Raw genomic sequence first — 20,521 nt, forward strand, 5'->3', positions numbered from 1 at the left:
GCAAGTTTTCATCCGTACGACGTACATTTACGCGGGTTCCTCAAAATACGTGTTTCGGACTGTAAACATGCAAAAACAAAACAGCTAAGGAGTATAAAAGGAGAATAACAAGTAAGCGACCAAATCTATGCGTATCACTAACTTCAAAAAAGTAAGTTAGCACTAACTTAGTGTTTAAATACCGATATACATACAGATCATATTTTGCATGGTTTACATGCAACACCTCTGCTACGTTTTCCTACTTTTGTTTGACAATTTCCACTTGAAGATCTGTCAGTCTGTATATTTGTTATATTGGTTACTTTATAAGTTTCCATTGTTTACATTGGACGTTAATTACAGTTAGCAAACATTAAAAGATACTTTTAAAAAGATAGAATCTTATGTTTTTGTTAAATTCACCATTAGTAATATGTTTGGTTTTTATAATGAATTAACATGGACAAGTGGCAGGTGTCATTGGTAATGGACAGCTGTATGTCTAAATTTAAAGATAAATATTATAATAACAAATGTTTTGCTCATTGTTAGTTTACACATTGACTAATGTTAACCAATGGAGATTATTTGAGCTTTTACTGTTACATTTTGTGCATCTGCGATCATTATTTATGATTATAAAATAAATGACCAAATGAATTGATAGTGGATTGATGAACTCCCAGTCCTCAATTTACAATTTCAACAGAGCATTAATTTAAATTGATTGATTGAATTTGAAGGGTGTGGATCGTATATAAAATAAACAAATTGCATGCAAAAATAATTAAAATAATTGTTAAATAAACAGTGCTGTATGGTTTTCTTTATAGTCAAACAGTAGTCAGGTACAGAAATTGAATAATGTAAAATAACTCCGTATAATCTTCATTGCATTAATTAAAAAAAATTCTTCTTTAAAGTTCCAAATGTACTTTTTTGTGCCCAAAATTCTTTAAACTCTCTTGAAATGCCTTTGAAACACATGCAAATGATAAAGTTTCAGTCTGTTATGGTTATGCTTTGCAAAGACTCCACAAATCTCATGTACTCTCAACTGTTGTGCTGTTCAACTATAATCCTTACTCAACACTGCATCCTGTGATGTGACTTTTGCTGACACACACATTGCGATATCGATGCTGAAACGATATATAGTGCCGCCCTAATCAGAAATCTGTTCAGATCCTTTGTGTCAGAAGTCTTCATTGTATAATTGCTTATGGCCTGTTATCTCTATCTTACAGGTGACTGCAGTTTTCCTGAGCTCTTGTTCTGCTGGACTCTGAAGATCAAATCACATAGCATGAGAGAGATTTAGTCATACTCCAGTGTTTTGAGACAAGGATGACTGGCGGAAAGTGGCAAGACAGGGTGAAATCTGTGGAGCAGAGGGCATCATCCTTTCAGTCTTCTCCTTTGTCCTGTCCATACAAACCACGTCTCTCCCAGCCGTGGCAGCCATCCTCTATCTGGAGACTCTTCCCACGCCAGAATGCAGCCATTGCCTTTGCTCAGCACATTAAACAGGTCTAGAGAAAAGCCGTTGGATATTTGTGATGTACCGTGAAGCAGTATATGTCTATATAGTATAGTATAAGTTGTTATCACAATGTTGGGTTCTTATTGTATTTTTGTCAGGATGTTCACATATTTTCACTGGAGAAGGAAGGCAGTGATGCTGGACAGAGGATTTTCCTAGTGACCAGCTATAGTGAACTATGGCATTATTACAGGTCAACAAAATTATTGATATAATTATAGTGATAGAGTGTGAGTTACTCTAAGAATTTAGTATATTTGCTACTATTTATTAAATTTAGTCATAAATCAGCAGTTATGCTAAAAATTTATAATTTATTTTTACTTCACTAAAAATACAGTGTATGTGCATTTGTTTCTTCAGCACTCACAGGCAGTCTCTGATGCACTGCTATGAAGTAATTCTAGAAGGGGCTGTCTGCAAACTCTACTTCGACTTAGAGTTTCATAAAGCCTCCAACAAAAATTTGGATGGAAAGATGATGGTTGCAAAACTAATTCAGGTGAATTTATGGTACACTTGTTTGAGGCAAAAGTTTGAGGTCAGATAAAAAACAAATTTCAACATTTAATAAGCAGGTATAGATTTATTTTTCAAAATTGATAATAATAAATAATTCTTGAGCATCACATGAGCATATTACTGATGGACGTTTTGACTCTGAAGACTGCATTTATGACAGCAATAGATTACATTTTACAATGTGTGACCACAAAACCAATATTAAGTTGCACATGTGGTTTTGTAGGAAAAAGCAATAATACATTGTTCAAATGACAGATTTTTAATGCCTAAATTCAGTTTAATATCAAGAAAACATTACATTTAGTAGATTTCCTACCTTGAATATAAAGAAACTTATTTTTCGATAAATAAAAAGATTTTCACAATATTTTAATTTTTGATGATTTTATATTATCCTATTCTTACAAACTACATCAATTGAAAACTTATTTATTTATCTTTCAGATAATGTATAAATCTAAATAAAAAACCCTCGATGATGCTTGATGATGCTTTTGTGGTCCAGGGACTCGTATATTAAAACAGAAAACTTAACTTTTAATTTTTTATTCACAATATTGATTTTTAAATTTATTTTGATCACAAATGCAGCCTCTGTTAACTTAAAAAGATTTTTTCCACAATAACACAACATAAAAATCATGCTGACCCCAAACTTTTGAATAGTGGTGTGGTTATTTAAAGAAAAAATGATGTTCTAAAACTCCATTAAAAATAGACATAAACCCTAATTGTGTTAAATTTTCAATGTACTGTAACAGTACGTATGTGAGAAGCTAGAGGAGGTGTATGGTCTACATTGCTCTGCAAAAGACGTCCTTGATCTGGACTCCAGCACCTCTGACAAGTTTAGTCATCATCTTATCTTCATGCTTCCCAATGCTGCATTTAAAGACAACTCCCATGTGGGTGAGTGACTGTCATGTCATCAAGAGCTGTGAGTGAATATATTAATGCATTTATATTTGCTATCTGAGATAGTGATGTAAATATGTGTTTGCAGGACGGTTTATTCATGATATCCTTCATCCTGCTTTGACCAACCTTAAAAAAAGGTATGATGGCAACAGTTGAAAGGGCTGTGATTCAAGTTATCACTGAGAACTGATTTCTTTATTGGTTTATATTTGCTGTAAGAACATTTATGTACTGTTTCTCACAGTCTCACTTTTAGATAATTATTATTGTTTTCGTACAACACATGTTCAAAGATAATGATTTGATTTGGTTTAAAGCAATCCAGAGGCACCAGGAGAGAATAGAGATGATGTGGAAGGTACTCAGGCCAAGAGAAGAAAGACTGAAGAGAATGATCTTGGCTTTCTCACAGTGAAGAATGAAAAAGGACAAGAACAACTTTTTGTTGATTTGGGTAAAATTTTAAGTTGATTCTTTGTCTGTAAAGTCTTAAAAACATTGTATCAATGTACTCAATTGAACTCCACTTAAGTGGACTTTATTTTCATTAATATAATATTATAAGCAAGTATTTTGTAATTTTTTTATGTTTACAAATATTTATTTTAGGATGTGAGGTATACTACAGGTGTATATTAAAACACAGTATAGTAAAACACTTATTTTTACCATTCAAGGTACCAGTACAAGCACAATCAGCAAAATAATGTCTATTTAAAATTACTAACAAAATTAATTGATAGTTCACACAAAAATAAAAACATTCTCAATATTTACAAAATATAAACGAGTGGTTTAAAATCTTTGAGTTCATTTTTTCAAAAGAAGATATTTTGTATAATGTTAAAAACCTCTTCGATTTTGAGTGAACTATTTCTTTAAGAGGATTTATTATAAATTATTGCACAGTCCCTTCTGTCATGCTAAAACCTGGAGAACTGAAATAGACAAATTCATCATCTTTTCATCATCTACAGCCATCAAAGAAATTATTACATTATCAGGGTATCTGTAGGGTTTAACTTTTTTTTTTTAATGTTTTAAATGTCAAAATAAAAAAATTAGGCCTTAAAAACTCTTAAACTCACTGAAATAGTGTGTTGCAGGTCTTTGTGCTGTAGGTTTAAAATCATTTTAAACAGGTCTAAATTTCCTAAATGTCCATGTAAAGCTACCCAGACAGGTCAACACCCATCTAATCCTTCCATCGCAATAAAATTTTTAGCAAAAGTTTATTTATTAACTCTTTTTTTATTAACTCTATTTACCAACTCTATTCATATTTCTATTTATAAACATATGATTTAATTATCTTACTTACAATAACGTTTGTTTTTAATAGTGTTTTAATGTTTAAACTGGGCCATTAGGAAAAATCATTAGGTTTTATCCTTGAAATTATTTTCATGATGGTCCTAAAGTATTAAATCTCACTTGATGAAAACAGTAGAAACCATTAGTTTTACTATTTTTATTTAAATATTATCCACTTTTAACATAATCACTGCATTAAAACATTGAGCCAAGTGTAAAAAAAAGTTTAATAGAAATATTATATACTGTATATATACGGGCGACCCAGTGGCACAGTAGGTAGTGCTGTTGCTTCACAGCAAGAAAGTCGCTGGTTCAAGCCTCGGCTGGGTCAGTTGGCATTTCTATTTTGCATGTTCTCCCTGCGATCGCATGGGTTTCCTCTAGGTGTTCCGGTTTCCCTCACACAAGACATGCAGTACAGGTGAATTGGGTAGGCTAAATTGTCCGAAGTGTATGTATGTGTGAATGAGTGTGTATGGGTGTTTTTCAGTGATGGGTTGCAGCTGGAAGGGCATCCGCTGCTTAAATCATATGCTGAATAAGTTGGTGGTTCATTCTGCTGTGGCGATCCCAGATTAATAAACGGACTAAGCAGAAAAGAAAATGAATAAATGGATGACTTTATATATACATATACGAAAACTTTGATCCCTGAAATCAATACTACACTGTTCTGTTTTCCTGTTTTAAAGGTGTCTACACAAAGAACAGAAACTTCCGTCTCTACAAATCCTCCAAACTGGGAAAGAATGCAGCCTTCATTGTGGCAGAAGACAACAAGTTTGTCCCAAATCCCTCCAAGCAAATCACAAAAGACGAGCGCATATTTCTAGCTTCTTTAATCACCAACGTCAGGTTATTTCAATGCAAAGTTTTTACATTAAGATACTGTCTACACAATGATGGATCCTGTTTTTTTATTTCCAACATTTGTGTTGAAGTGTTAGAATGTTCTCTCTCTTTTTTTAAATATTGCACCAGTTTTACAGGACAGAGGATATTGACGTATGACATGACACAGAAGAGCACAGCAGGATCTGAATGTCCAACCCTGCAGAGAGAGTCACACAGCTCTGGTAATGACAAATATAAAAGAACCTTCCCAAGTGCTTTTCTGTGTTTTTAAAGTATTTATGGTCACACTATTTTAGGTTTTAATTCACACTATTACAAACTAATAACTAAAGCTTTTAATAAACTCCTAATTTGCTGCTGCTTACTAATACTAATACTTATTTTACTTATTGGGTAGGAATAGGGATGTACTATAAGATCAAACATTATAAGTACTAAGATCAAACATTATACGTACTAATAAACAGCCAATATATTAAAAATAAGCAGGTAATAAGCCATTAGTTAGTGGAAATTGGTACTTAAACTAAAGTGTTACCGGATAAAAAATAAATAAATAACCATCTCAATACAATGCTGCTGTGTGGTTTGCTTAAATGCATTATTTACTGTAGTATGTGTTACAGTCATCTCACTATCTTCTCTCTATATAGATCTGCTGGGTGACCAGAAGACATCTCCTTTTAAAGAAGTAGATGAATTTGTGCTCACACTTGTGTGCAAGGATGGCATTCAAGGAAGTAAGCTAAAGTATAGGTGCTGTGCTTTCTGTGAATTTTAGTTTCTTTCAAATTAAAGTTAAATCTGATCACTCTCATGTTGCTTAAAGTGTTTTTGTTTCCATAACAAGAATAGTAGTCAATATTTTAAGGTGTGTTTGTTACAGTCCTTGTAGTTCATTTTATGTACAGTTATATATGCAGTTATGGTTACTTGGATGGTTGTAACTACTATAGTAAGAACAAAGAACATATGTGACGAGACCTTCTCACATCTGCAATACACAAATGAAGATATTTTAGATGAAACGTAGAGAGCTCTCTCATCCTCCATAGACAGCAACAGTAACGAGACATTCAAAGTCCAGAAAAAGAACGAAAACCTTTGTCAAATGCCACGTCACTTGGTTAAACTAATCATACGAAGCTCCATGAACAATTTTTTGCACCAAAAAAACGAATTTGTTTGCAAATTTCTTCTGTATCAGATCAGGGTGTACGTTTACTATGGGTAATACAACACCCTTCTGACTTTGCACTGCCTGTAGTAAACGTGCACACTGACATGTCGCAGAAGTCATATTTACCTTTTTTTTTTGGCACAAAAATGTGTTACTGGAGTTTCGTATGATTAAAGTTGAACCACTGAAGTCACATAGAATGTTTTGACAGTGTTTTTGGTCCCTTTTTCTTAACATCTCATGATCGTTGCTATCTATGGAAGTACAGAGAGCTCATTTAAATTATCTTAATTTGTGTTGTGAATATGTGAAGGTCTCAGGTGACTAGACCAAAATGAGGGTAATTAATGACATTGTTTTTATTTTAGGGTGAACTAATCCTTTCAAAATAAAGTGTATGCAGAATTATTTGTTTTTTGTTTAAACCAAACAGGCATCCGGCGATGGAACTACTTTGCATGTGAGCAGCTGCTGGTTTATGACATTGAGAAGTTCCGCTGGTGCCACAATGTGAAGCGCTTCCACAAGAGCAACAACATCTTGTCAGTCTTTATCACTGTGATTGCCACAGCTTTACATGATCTCTTATTGTCTGTACAAGTTATGAGTGCTTTTATTGTTTGCTCTTAACAGAATTGTGGTGGATCTTAAAGAGGAAGTGTGGTATCAGAAATGCCATGACCCTGAGTGCAGAAGACAGAACTACAGATCTTCTAGTACGAGAAACAAACAGCACCACATGAAAACTTTACAGCTTATAGCTGTGCTTGATGATACACACACATTCAGTAGTAGTTTTTTTACACACTTGTGCATTCCACTGGGCTACTTTTGACAAACATGTTTACTTTTTTGCAGCATTTTATTACACGAATGTGCTTTTGCTTTTAAATATGTGAGAAGCTGTCTCCTCACATGTCGATGTGTTTACAAGTAGACATATTTAGATGAGTTGAACATTCTTTAATTTGAGTGGCACATGTTTAGAAAGGTTTGTTATATACATTTGAAGTCAGAATTGTTAGTCTGCCTGAATTATTAGCCCCCCTGTTTTTTTCTTCCCCAATTTCAGTTTAACTGAGAGAAAACATTTCTAAACATAATAGTTTTAATAAGTCATCTCTAATCACTGATTTATTTTGTCTTTGCCATGATGACAGTAAACAATATTTGACTAGATATATTTCAAGACACTTCTATACAGCTTAAAGTGTCATTTAAAGGCTTAACTAGGTTAATAAGGTTAACTAGGCAGATTAGGGTAATTAGGCAAGTTATTTTATGTATGTTGTTCTGTAGACAGTCGAAAAAAATATAGCTTAAAGAGGCTTATTTGACCTAAAAATGTTTATCAAAATATTAAAAACTGCTTTTATTCTAGCCAAAAAAAAGCAAATAAGACTTTCACAAGACAAAAAAATATCAGATATACTGTGAAATACCTTGCTCTGTTAAACATAGCATATCTTTCAAAGACATTTGTCTGACACATTTACATTCAAAAACAATAGATAAGCAGTGCAGTAGAATGGAAAAAAATGTGTTGTTTAATGATAAACAAAACAAATGAAAACAAAATGCTATAGAACTATATTACAGAAATTGTGACGAAAGCAAATTAAAATAACTTGCATGACAATAATTAATAATTTTTTACTAATGAATAAATTCTAACTAAATAATGAATAAAAATGTAAAGTTAAAGCAATTCAAAATATTAATAACTGCTTTCATAACTTGTAAATACTACTAAAGGGATAGTTCACCCCAAAAAATCTGCCATTTCTTTCTGTCACTTCTGCTGTAGAGGTTATAGAGATAAATATTTTTTTTAAAAAGCAGCCCTTGGTTTTTAAAATTATATTTTGTCCTTACTATGAATGTCAGTGGCTTTTTTCCCCCAACATTTTTCAAAATATCTAATTTTGTGTTCAACAGAAGAAGGGAAAAAAACATAAAATGCAATAAATGCCTAAAACATAAATGCATAGACGTTTAGAACTCCTTGAGTGTGAGTAAATATTTACATTGTAAAACCCAAAAAGTTAAGGTAACTCAAATCATTTGAGGAAACCGATTGCTACAAACCATTTGAGTTGAAAAACTCTATATGAGTACTGTGAGCTTAATCCATTTAAGTTGGAGTAATGAGGTATTTAAGTAGCTCATTACCTTTAACGCTGAATTCAAAACTCTTTTTTAATGAGTAGAACTAACTTAACATTAAATTGTGAGATAACTACACTTTTTTCATTTGATAAAGTTGAATGTTGAGTTTTACAGTGTTGTAAATTTTCGTTTTTAGGGTGAATTATCACTAAAGGTGTAGTTAGTTATTTACATTTACTCAGCAGACACTATTATACAAAGTGACTTACAAGTGAGGATAAAAAACACTTTATATCTGCAGCAAATTGCTGTATATAAATACTATTATATTATATATACTATATGTATATTACTATTATATTATATATATATATATATATATATATAATTATCATTTTTTTTTTTATATATATATTTTTACCTTTGAGCATATGAAGAGGAGAGTATGTTCAATATGTGGTTTGCAGAGCCTGCTCTCCTCTGTGGAGCACACTCAGAATTGCACCACTGTTTTTATGGAAAGTTTGTGGGGAATGAGTAATACAAAATTGATATATTTGTCTTCAGGCTTTCCTCTGCCTCAGGAAGTCTGCATGAGCCACTTACTGATGGAGGTGAGTGAAGATATAGCTCATCTGGAGACCACAACAGTACATTTAACTGAGTACATTTGTGTTAACTTGCACTTCTGTGTTTATCTGAAGGATGAAGAGGATCAAGCTTATTTAACAGATGAGCTAGGGAACATTGAGCTCGCAGTGACTGCTCCAGCAGAGTCCACCTCGACTGCCCCGTCTGAGGACACTGAGGGTTGGGGAGACTGGCCCGATGACCCTGCTTATCTGAGAGCTCTGCAGGAAGTAGAAGAAGAGGAGGAGGACGAAGATGAGGAGGTACCTGATGAGCTTCTGCTCCAGGCAGTCAATGAGTGTGAATGATGACAGTTTAACATGAGGGACTTCATCATAAGCTTACTATAGTGCAGTATCCAAAGTTAATGTGTGTGCATTAATATATCAAATACAACATACATGTGTGCTTACATTTCTGCTTAACACCCCTTTGTGTTTAAAGCTAATTTATTTCCATTAAATATTTGTATTTAGATGTTGCAAGTGATTTTGCCATTAAAACGTTTCCCAAGTTATAATCTGCAAGAAGTTCATTGCACATTTGAAGCAGTTTTCAGATTGACTTTTAAAGAAAGTGAAAAACTAAAAGTGAGATGGGAATTGTTAAACATTTAACAAAATGTTAATACAGGTTAAAAATGTTAACAGTGTGGTACAACAATGCATGATAATTGTGGTACATTTGATAATTTGTAAACATTTTATGTGAAATATATTGTCACTCAGCGATTGATCAAGTTATTCGTAGTGTCTTCATGCCTCCACAAGAGGGCACCAAAAGTGTTTCTCAACAGGTCTCCACAATACTGCACTTTGCTATATCACCAGCTGAGTCTTACTTCTTTCCATTCAAGCAAGCAGGGAGGTTTCTTGTTTTCTATAAAGCTGCTTTGGAACTGTTTACCTGAATCAAAATGGAATAGGGTGAAAGTGTAGTACAAATCCTTCTGACAATTCTGTGATTGAGACTCACAATTTGTTATGACTAGTTACAAAAATACACTCAAAGGAATAATATTTACATGTTTATTGATTAAGAAATGTTTAGTATTAACTATTGTTTATATTATTTATTTATTTTTTTGTTGTTAGTTTTTTTTTTTACTTCAAATGATTTTGTTTTTTTCTCCCCTGTAATGTTATTTTAACTTAGTATACAGTATATTATTTAATAATACATTTAATTGTTATTTAATCATATTTATTATTTTATTGTTAATTAATCTATCATTTTTTTATGCATGATTTGTTTCATAATCATTATTAATTATTTTTGATGTATATTTATTTTTGGTATTTAATTTTATTTATTTTTCCCTCTTTCCACCTGTTGGAAAACCCCTGGTTTCTTTTTAGGGTCTTAAAATGTATGAAAAGAGTGTTTAAAAAGGTCTTAAAAGGTATTAAATTTCACTCTTTGATTCCTATATATACCCTAAATATGGGTTTATCCTGTTTCCAACAAAATGAACTCATGATTACTCAACATTTACAGAGCCTTTTGTTCCTCTTTTGACCCATGTTTAGTGGTTTACCCCTTGCAGTTCCAGAGTGTCTCGATGAAAGGACGCACATCTTTCTTTGATTTAATAATTCAGCTTCTCCGTCATATTTTATGTGATATTTGTAGTCTCAGGTCTAAGAAAGACAGAGATGTCCATTCATGAAGCATGCGTAAGCACCAGTCAACTTTGTGCTGCTATTCTGAAAGAGCCTATAAAGGGGTCATTTTTTACAAATCACATTATCTTTTGTGCAAAATGTGCACGGTTTCATTTCACATAGAAATGTAGCTTAATGCATGAAAATCTGAAAGGTAAAGTAGCAAAGCACAGGCCTTTACGACAGACTTTTCTCTTGTCATGTACATTATGTTGGACTCTTCCAATCCAAGTCATTGCGTTCAACGCCTTTATCTCAAGTTATAGTCAAGCATCTCATGTCACCAGTTTATTTTTTATTTTAAGAATCTTGTTACTCTCAGATTTACACTCAATAGCCACTTGCACAATGTGCTGGGAAAAAAGGTAATGACATGATGATATTGGCAGAATCAGGCAGTTGCTTTATATTTGAAAACTGGTGACTTTGGAGGTCATTTGAGTTTAGTGAACTTGATGTTTGGAGAGATTTGAGTGTGTCCAGTTTTGGTGAACAGTGAACGTGATCTCTGACCTTAACAAGTTCTTTTTGCCCACCGAACTACAACTCACTGGATATTTAATCTTTTTCTGATCTTTCACTGTAAACCCTTGGTAAAGTATGACTGAATGTGAAGATCCCAGTATACTACCTGACAAAAGTCTTGTCGTCAATCCCAGAATCATCTGTTGAACTGCATCCCAATCATCATTCAGTTTGGGGGGCATGCGAGAGAGCTGCAGTCGATGACAACATCAACAGCCTGAGGCATCAAGACATTTGTGCTGCCCATTACATTACAAACCAAATTCTTCAGCCGGATAGCACTCCTTATACTTCAGCATCCACATCAAAATTTCTGTCATTGTTTACTCACCCTCCGCTTGTTCCTAAGCCATTCCAGACTCATTGGAAATATGCTTCAGCCAACATTTTTATTAAATGTAAAATGTTTCTCTGCAAAGACACAGTTCAGATGGCCAATACACTAGAGGGCGCTGTCTTCATTTTTTGCGAATCTGAAATAAGTTACTTATGGTACAATTTTTGTTGTGTTTAAAGTACACGTCCTTCTTGTACATGTCCACAAAAACACATTGCTTGTCATACAGATCACCTCACGAACCACTTACCTAAACCCTTCCCTGAACCCTACTAATAGTGTTTTCAAAAGCAAATTTAAAAGAAAAGTGCACTGTGACTATATAGATTTATTTGATTTTACATTGCTTTTATCTCTTCTGTGGAACTGCACTGAAAATAAATATTCAAAGATGATTTCTTGGATTTACTAAATTTTTTTTACGTTAAGTGGTTGAAAACAATTTATTTGTGTTGAATTTAAACAAACAAATTAAGTTAAACATTATTCAATTTAATTTGTTTGTTTAAATTCAACACAAATAAGTTGTTTGCAACAGTTCCGCATGCAACACTTTTTTCAATGCATTTGTATTTGAACCCCAGCACTCTACATTATAAGTAAAACACCATACAAACTGAGCCACCAAGCAAACTGACCATGCCTAAAAAGTTAGACAGATGAGGTAAGAACATTTGATTTCAAAATACAGACAGTGTCTGTCTGTGTCTGTCAACTTGTTTTGTGGCATTTATTTTGTGTTGTGCAAAGAACTGCATGAAAATACTCTATTATATGTTGTCAGGGCCGGAGTGGGACTCCTTTTCAGCCCTGGAGCTTCAAGCCTCAGACCGGCCCACCTCAGTTCACGACTGACTATATTAAAATAAGTAAATAAATAAATATTTCCAAATCAGTTTCTAATGACACTATCACCTCTTTTTTTTTTTTTTTTTTTTTGAGAAAACAGCTGCTTTAGAACTTCAAATGTTCAACAACCCTAACAGTATTATATGTCTTGTCAATAAAAAATAAAAAAATACTAATTTACTCAAACGAGGATCTAACCCTGGTCCACTGCGTCTTAACCTAACGTGCTAACCGCTTGACCACAACAACTGTTTTATAAATAGTGACACAACTGAGTTTTATCATCATTAAAATAGATCAAAAGAGAAGATAAAATAATGAATAAAAAGGCTGTGGTCAAGTAAATAAATAAATTTAAAACGTGTGACTGCTGAGAGCAACAGATTCGGGAGCTAGGTACACCGGCCCTCGCAGCCAAAAAACGGACCGGCACCCTGGGAATTCTCCCGGTCCTCCCGATTAGCCAATCCGGGCCTGTATGTTGTTGATATGTCCCTGTTAATATCATAAATGTGAAAAGGAACTAAAGGTGTTGATGTTATGCTGCCCCCTAGCGTTTATATTATTTAGAAATGTACATTAGGCTGAAGGACATATTTTTGAGCCTGTAATTTAGTCAATGGTTTCCATTAGTTTGTTCCCCAACATTTGTCATTGTTTGAGGTTATTTTATGCTCTATTTCCATCTTTCATGAACAAAATGTCATCTGTGCATTTAAACAGGAGCCTCTGGAAATTCATCAAAAACACGATGATCCCTCTACAATGGCAGAATGCTAAAGGTTTTCGTTTGCTAAAGATTTATGCACATAATTCATAAACAGTCATTCGAGTTAACCTGACTAATATACTGTAAATAATGAAATATTATGATGAATTAGATTCATTTTCATCTTTAGACATTACTGAACACAACAGATGATAGGCTCAGTTGGTTTTATTTGCAATAAATATTCAGTTGCTCATGGAGCATTCTTAATTTGCAGCTGTAAAAAGAGGGGCAGTGAATGTATACGTCTTGAATGTATACTTGTCTTGAAGAATACGGCAGAGAGGAGATGAGCAGTGATGTCCTCAGTGTCAGATCCAGCTGAAAATGATGCCACGTCCTGAAAAGCAGGCAGATCACCTGATTGTATGCAGCGAGTCTCTCTGAATGACCCGAGAGCAGGACGCGCAGCATGTGGTGCGATAGTATGAGTAAACGCACAAACGGGCCTGGACCACCACCACACAGTTATAGTACATGTCTCTGCAGGACTCGTCTAGAGAAAGAACGAGAGAGAGAGGCATTGTAAAGGTACAGTTCGCCAATAAATGAGAGTATTGATATAATGACTTTATATTGTTTGCAAGACTGAGTTTTATTTCATTAATTAATTATATTGTATTTCGCTTTATCTTTGCTTTTTTTTTTTACTCTATTTACTTCCATTTATTTTATTTGAAAATAGCTATTTAAAGTGATAGTCTGTTTTTCATTTCTTTAATTACATATATTGTTTTTAACTTTATTTTAGCTTTTTTGACAGTTCACTTCAATTTGTTTTATTGGAAAATAGCGATTTAAAGTGATTTTGACACAAAAATAAACATTTCCTCACCATTTCTGAAGTGGTTCTAAACCTTTATGAATTTCTGTTATGATGGGGCTTGGTGAAAAACAACATTGACCTTGACATGGTCTTTATGTGCAACTTTTGTGCAATCTTGAGACTGTTAGTAATGAATGACAATTCAACCAGCAATGTGATATTAATAGAAAAGTGGCAAGAAATAATTGATGTGGCGTTTATTTTAACAGCAAGTTATCACATTCATCTCGGCTCTCATTACACTTTTATCTAACTACCAGAGTTTTGGTCTGAAGTTGTGTTTAACTCAGTCTGTTAAAAACGTTACCAGCCACTGCCAGAATTTTTGATAATGACAGCCCTCATCATTTTGACAGCCCAATATTTTAGTCTAGGAATATAATACCATATCATATCAGAATAAAGATCAAACCCTCCATTTTCTTCTATCTTCAAGTGTTCATGTTTTATACTCACTTAAATGCAGGTACAGTAGATTTCATGGAAAATGTTACAGGCTTTTTTTCTAAAAGTAGTGCATTTTCGAGATATACAGTATAGTATAAGCAGTAATACACACAAAGACACACTGTATGTATATACAAATACATACATTCATTGACACAAACATACTACTGTATATACACACACGTGTGTATGTGTATTATTAACATTGATTCATCAAAACGGAGCACTCGTATGCTTTTTAAAGTGTTATTTCACCCAAAAATGAAAATTATTACCTCAGTTGCTCCTGCGCTTTGTTTCCTCTGTTTGAAACAATTACATTCGAGGTAATACATCAGCAGGCGGCCGAGCACTGAATGAGCAGAATATATACTGACACAAAAGACAAGTCGTCTTTTTGTTTTATGTGCGCACAACAGTATTCTTGATAATATTATAACCTTAATGTCTTTGATGGATGTGAGAGCTCTCAGAGTTCACCTAAGATATAAAAATTTTTATTAAAGGTCCCAAAGGCTTAGAACAACACAAGTGCGAGAATTGTTCATTTTTGGTAAGGTAACCCTCTAAGATACAATTTATTGGTCCCTAGAAGACAAAAGATATAGATTTGAAAGTGGAATAAGAGAAAAGATACATTGTAAAACCCAAAAAGTTAAGGTAACTCAAACCATTTGAGGAAACCAATTGCAACAAACCATTTAAGTTCAAAAACGAATCCTAATGAGTACTGTGAACTTAATCCATTTGATTAAACAAAGCAATTTGAGCACAGTAAACCCCAATAAATGAAGAGAACTCAAATCAACTGAGTGCTGTAAAAACCCAAAAAGTTAAGGCAACTCAAACCGTTTGAGGAAACCAATTCAATCCATTTAGTTGAAGTTATGAGGTATTTAATTAACTCAAATTAGTTAATTAACTCATTACTCTTTTCAAATGAGTAGAATTACCTTTCAGTACATTTTGAGTTAACTACACTCATTTAATTTGATAAAGGTGACTGTTGGGTTTTACAGTGTAAAAGAAACATTCAAGAGTTCCCACTTAGATATGCTTGGCACTTATAGCAGGTTTGGCATGCTGTCCCGGGAGAGAACCCTGAGCTCGGAGATATTTGAGCCCAGGGCTCCCGCCCGGTCTAGAAGCATATCAGGAGAACCGAGATCAGGTAGGTCTCGATCGCTCCCCCTTTAGAAGGGGAGAAAAAGGAGGAGATGGGGTGGAAGGGGGGATTCTTCCAAAATGAAGATAGTGCAATGGGGAGAAAGTGATCCATTTATACTAAGCTAGGATCATTCTGATTGGATTATTACTGATTACGGATGAGTGGCCAGCGGTGCACAATCATATCACGTGCTCCTCTCGAAATTAGTTTATGAAACTTCACTTCAAGAGTTCCCACTTAGATATGCTTGGCACTTATAGCAGGTTTGGCATGCTGTCCCGGGAGAGAACCCTGAGCTCGGAGATATTTGAGCCCAGGGCTCCCGCCCGGTCTAGAAGCATATCAGGAGAACCGAGATCAGGTAGGTCTCGATCGCTCCCCAAAAAATGCCTCTAGCTCGGGACAGCAGCCGAGTATTTCAAAGAATTTCCCCCAAAAAGCTAGAAAGTTTTCACTATATCCGGCTGCTGGATATAGTAATTAAGGAATGAAGAAAGAGTAGGGGGCTCCAGTTGGAGCAAAGTTTGAAACTGACTCCTGTGGAAGCCAGAGCGGGGGAGGGGGTTGGGTGGAGACTAGTGAAGGGGGGCCATAAGGGGTGGGCGGGGTTGGCTCATAAGAGTCAAAAATGCTCGAGGAACACTCCAAACAGAGATAGAGCAGGGAAGTGGCAGCGCTATATATAAATATATATGTATATATGAGAGAGTATATAAATATATATATATATAAAATGGGATAATCTAAGGCCTGGAGGGGGTGATCAGGAGACTTCTGAGTCAGAATGGGCGCTGCGGGAGTTGGGTGCAGCAATTTTTTATTTTGCCATCTCTAGCAGAAATCGTGAAGTGTGATTTGGGCGGTGGAGATTTCTGCTAGAGGGTGAGTGGCAAGTTTGGCCAGACTCTTGCTGGAGTCGATGCTCGTGGAACACTCCGACTGGAGATGGAGCGGGGAGTGACAGCGCTCTATATAAATATATATCTATAAACGAAAGTCCATAGATATACATATATAATGAGTTTCAGTGGCCTGGGGGGGGCAGTGACTGACCCCTGCGGGGGTCGGCGCCCGGGGAACAGGGCAAGCTGGCCTACTCTAGCAGGAGTCTGGGAAAGGGGATTTGGACAGTGAAGACTCCTGTTAGAGGGTGACGGGATAAGTTAGGTGCTCGAGGAACACTCCGTTAGGAGATGGAGCGGGGGAGTGACAGCGCTATTATAAATATATATCTATGTACAGGTGTATATAGATATATATATATATATATATATATATAAATAAAGATTGCTAAGGCCTGGAAGGGACGGTGAGACGACCCCTGCGGGGGTCGTAGCTCGGGGTAACACTTCTGCGGAAGTCAGAGCTTTAGGGGGGGCGGGGTCCGGCAGGAGTCGGGAAATGGGAGGGGGCTGTGAAGACTCCAGCGGAAACGGCCAGGGTGGCGGGGTGACGGGGGGCTTGGATGAAACTCCAATTACCTATGTGGCTGGGGGAGGAAACTGAGTGTTACTCAGGCTAGAAGGAAGAAAAAGAAGAAGGTGGCTGGGTCACACCCTCGCCCTTGAGTGGATGTGGGATTATGGCTGACAAGAGCCATCTGGGCTTCTTTGGGGGGCCAGTGGCTAGGACGCATGTCTTGAAGGCATCAGGTGACCACCTTTCTAGGATCTGGATTTGTTGCTGCCCTTTGTACTTCTGTGATGGCTGCTCATATTCTGAAACATAGTATACAGGAATAAGAGAAGTAATTCAACACCTTTAATACTTTTCCCACACATTTAAAGACCTTATCACCATTTTCAATCAAAAAAGCTGGCGAGATTTATCTTACGGAATATTTACTAAATATTAAAATGTAACAAATGAATCCAACTAAACATTCGAATACAGACACATGTATATTAAAATCTAGCCGATTCGACAGGTTGTCACCTATAGAGCTGCAGACTGAGTGTTGCAGTAAACAAGCGGCAAGCTGTCAAACCTTAGTAGAATTTTACTGATTACGTAACTACCTAGTATCCTGATATTCACGGCTTGAATAGTCAAACTTTAGCATACAATGATACCTTGTTCAACAATAAATGTATTACCTTGTAAAGGAATCTAAGACTTTCTAATACTTTAAGCCCTCAAACTCCTCTATATTGACTTATCAGCCCCCAACACCTTCTGATACTCCGGAGACACCCTGTGTAAGAGTGACTGGGAGTTGATCTGGGGGATACCTGTGGAGCAAAGAACTGCTATAAGCATCTCTTAAATCAGAATCGTGTGATAGGGCAGTTGTGTCGTCTATAAATGGGAAGAAGAGGGGGGGGGGGGGGGGTGTTTGCAGAAGGAGAATGAGGCTCGGCGGAGCGACTCTGCTATAGCGGAAGTACAAATGATAGTCAGCATTGGAGCATTATGAGTGCTAAATATTGTCAATAGTGATATGAAGAGTAAATGGGGGAGGGGGGTATATGTGAATATGGTATCAAGGGTGTGGACTGTATAGGCAGAAGTATCTTTGCGAAGAGTGTAAATGCATTAGGAATGGATGAAGAGTGTGATGGGTTGAATGAGGGCAGTTTCAGGAGCTGGCAGTCTTGAACTCTAAAATGGAAAACAAGAGAGAATTAGAAATGAAATCTTAGCAACATGGCACATGTACAGCAGACATGATTAATTGTATTGGCTGATATTCGTGGGAGGAGTCTTCATAAGTGTATGGATGATTGTGAATGGAAGCGCCTTTGTTAATGCAAGTTCCAATACTTAATGTCACAATGTGCCAGGGTTGTAGAAGTGGGCATTTGTCCTCCTGCAGGGTGGTAATTAGAAGGAGAACTGAGCGTATGGGGCGTTTCTATGCTGGAAGTCCAGGAAACCTCTTGGAGAGCTGGTGAGATGATGGAGTGGAGTTTAAACCCCTTACTGATATAGAAGTTTTTAAAACTCGAATGTATTTAACACAAAGTATAAGTATGAAAAGCTACTCCATGGCCAGAAATGTCCTCCTCTTGTTTGTTGCAGTCGAGCAGGAAATTGTTTTCTTACTGTCATTATAAACTGACTGACATTCAGGTGTATTGATATGAGAGTCACAAATGGCGTGATACAAAAGGGTTACTGCTTGATGTGTAGGTTGTCTATCACTTGCTGGGTAATACTCATTTCAGAATTTTATTTACTGTTTTTTTTTTTTTTTTTTTTTTTTTTTTTTTTTTTTTTTTTTTTTTTTTTTTTTTAATATATGTATATATAATTATTAATAAAATGTAAATATATCGACTGCCTACATCAAACTTAAAAAACGATGTTGCCACTTAATAGGAACTGTGTGAATGTAATGTTTATCATGGCTTTACTCCATCCATGATAAGTAACATGTCTATAATCTCAACATGATTATTTGGCCGGAATCAAAGTCTCTGCACGCAGTCCATTCATGAATTTGTCGGGAGAGAAGGCGGGACCGTCTCCAGTTTTGGAAAGCTCATTGGATGGTGATACTTCCCCTTTAAGCTATTGGCTCCTTGGAGTCACGGTCAAGAGTTCAGAGTGCAAATGCCGGCGGCCATTTTGTAGATCAGATCGCTACAATGTTTATGCGTGAAAGTATGGCTCCACTCTCACCAGCGGCTGGTTTGGATATCAGTGCACCTTTTCATGGATGTATATCGACGAATGAAGGTGTTATGGAATAATGTTTATGGATTAGATTGCCTGGTCATTTGCCTTCGAACTATTTCAGCTGTCAGAATGTTATGGATCTGCTGACCAGCGGGAGGCTGAGAGGTGAGTTCTTCATTTAAAGCGTTCTATTCACGCTGATCTCGCCAGACTTCCCTTTAAAGCATGCACGTTACCGAAAGTGGACCGTTAACGTTAGGTGATCTGTGAGTTCGGCTTCTCTCCGGTGGCTTGAATCGCCGGCGTCATAAGTTTAGACGAAGTTGTGGCTTGTGTAGTGAAGGGCAGGTGAAGTAGAAGATGGAAGAGTTGATATGCCGGCTTCTTGCGGGGATTCTGGCTCGATTGCTGGCGAGGCAGCTGCTGGAGTTTAGGGGAGAGCGGGGTTCTGGTTGGAGAAGTTGTTGTTGTTGTTGTTGATTGTTTGTTCTTCCATGCCAGAAGGTTGAATGATGCTGAAGCGTAGTTTAAATGCTGGAGCGTTTGTAGCGGGAAGCATTCTTCCAAAATGAAGATAGTGCAATGGGGAGAAAGTGATCCATTTATACTAAGCTAGGATCATTCTGATTGGATTATTACTGATTACGGATGAGTGGCCAGCGGTGCACAATCATATCACGTGCTCCTCTCGAAATTAGTTTATGAAACTTCACTTTGTGAAGTTGTTTGTTTTTTTTAAACAAAGATCAAAAAGGATCATTACTGGTTGAAACTATTTCCAAAACCCTAACCATAATCATTTACAGCATTAGCAAGAATACAACTTCTTTCTATAATTACTTCTACGATACTAAATTTCAATAACTAGGTTTTTTTTTTTTATAATAAACTAGTGAATCAGATCAAATTAGGGAATTTCCATCAGTACTTAATCCTTATGCATAGTGGCATAGGTCTTAGTGGTTGACAGAATTATCATTTTGGGTTTGTTTGTTTGTTTGTTTGCTTAACAAAATTTGAAGAAAAACATACCGATCTGTAGTGTGCAGATGTGTGTGTTACATTTCTCCTGTTTTGCAGGTTCAAGGGCAGGATCACAGTCATGACTTGATGTCAGGTCATCTCGTAAACACCGTACCTCCCTCACTCGAAAGCCTCCTTCACAAGAGCGGGAACACTGAGGCGAAACATTGAATCTGTTCAATTAGTTGATTAAAATAACTTGTAAAAGTTTTACTGTAGTGTGTGCGTGTGTG

General features: G+C 35.8%; 2 protein-coding genes across 5 annotated transcripts in view; one reads left to right on the forward strand and one right to left on the reverse strand.

The window, feature by feature from the left end:
• Positions 1 to 10: 10 nt before the first annotated feature.
• On the forward strand, positions 11 to 9,576 carry primpol (primase and polymerase (DNA-directed)). Of its 2 annotated transcripts, none has more exons than XM_087235750.1 (14): positions 11 to 151; positions 1,230 to 1,512; positions 1,624 to 1,718; positions 1,889 to 2,027; positions 2,812 to 2,959; positions 3,054 to 3,105; positions 3,286 to 3,422; positions 4,978 to 5,140; positions 5,267 to 5,361; positions 5,794 to 5,880; positions 6,754 to 6,862; positions 6,954 to 7,036; positions 8,997 to 9,043; positions 9,134 to 9,576. In XM_087235750.1, exons 2-14 carry the CDS (start codon positions 1,330 to 1,332, stop codon positions 9,365 to 9,367), a joined length of 1,572 nt encoding a protein of 523 aa, XP_087091876.1. In that variant the 5' UTR covers positions 11 to 151; positions 1,230 to 1,329; the 3' UTR covers positions 9,368 to 9,576.
• Positions 9,577 to 12,298: 2,722 nt separating this feature from the next.
• Positions 12,299 to 20,521, reverse strand: part of adamtsl7 (ADAMTS-like 7) — a 28,570-nt gene continuing 20,347 nt past the window's right edge. For all 3 annotated transcript variants that reach the window (XM_087237120.1, XM_087237121.1, XM_087237119.1), the window contains 3 exons: positions 20,298 to 20,442; positions 12,909 to 13,699; positions 12,299 to 12,352 (listed from right to left, as the gene is read on the reverse strand). In XM_087237120.1, coding sequence (XP_087093246.1) covers positions 13,560 to 13,699; positions 20,298 to 20,442 — 285 coding nt within the window. In that variant the 3' untranslated portion in view covers positions 12,299 to 12,352; positions 12,909 to 13,559. The remainder of the gene's footprint in view (positions 12,353 to 12,908; positions 13,700 to 20,297; positions 20,443 to 20,521) is intronic.

Source organism: Danio rerio, chromosome 1 (assembly GCF_052040795.2).
Source record: "Danio rerio strain M-AB ecotype USA chromosome 1, GRCz13ab, whole genome shotgun sequence".
Taxonomy (NCBI): Eukaryota; Metazoa; Chordata; class Actinopteri; order Cypriniformes; family Danionidae; genus Danio; species Danio rerio.

Excerpts from the sequence above, each read along its gene's own strand:
- primpol (XM_087235750.1), top strand. The coding sequence starts at position 1,330 with ATGACTGGCGGAAAGTGGCAAGACAGGGTGAAATCTGTGGAGCAGAGG. Across the intron at positions 5,141-5,266 it reads TCTTTAATCACCAACGTCAG|TTTTACAGGACAGAGGATAT; the intron begins GTTATTTCAATG and ends ATATTGCACCAG. Across the intron at positions 7,037-8,996 it reads ACAGAACTACAGATCTTCTA|GCTTTCCTCTGCCTCAGGAA; the intron begins GTACGAGAAACA and ends ATTTGTCTTCAG.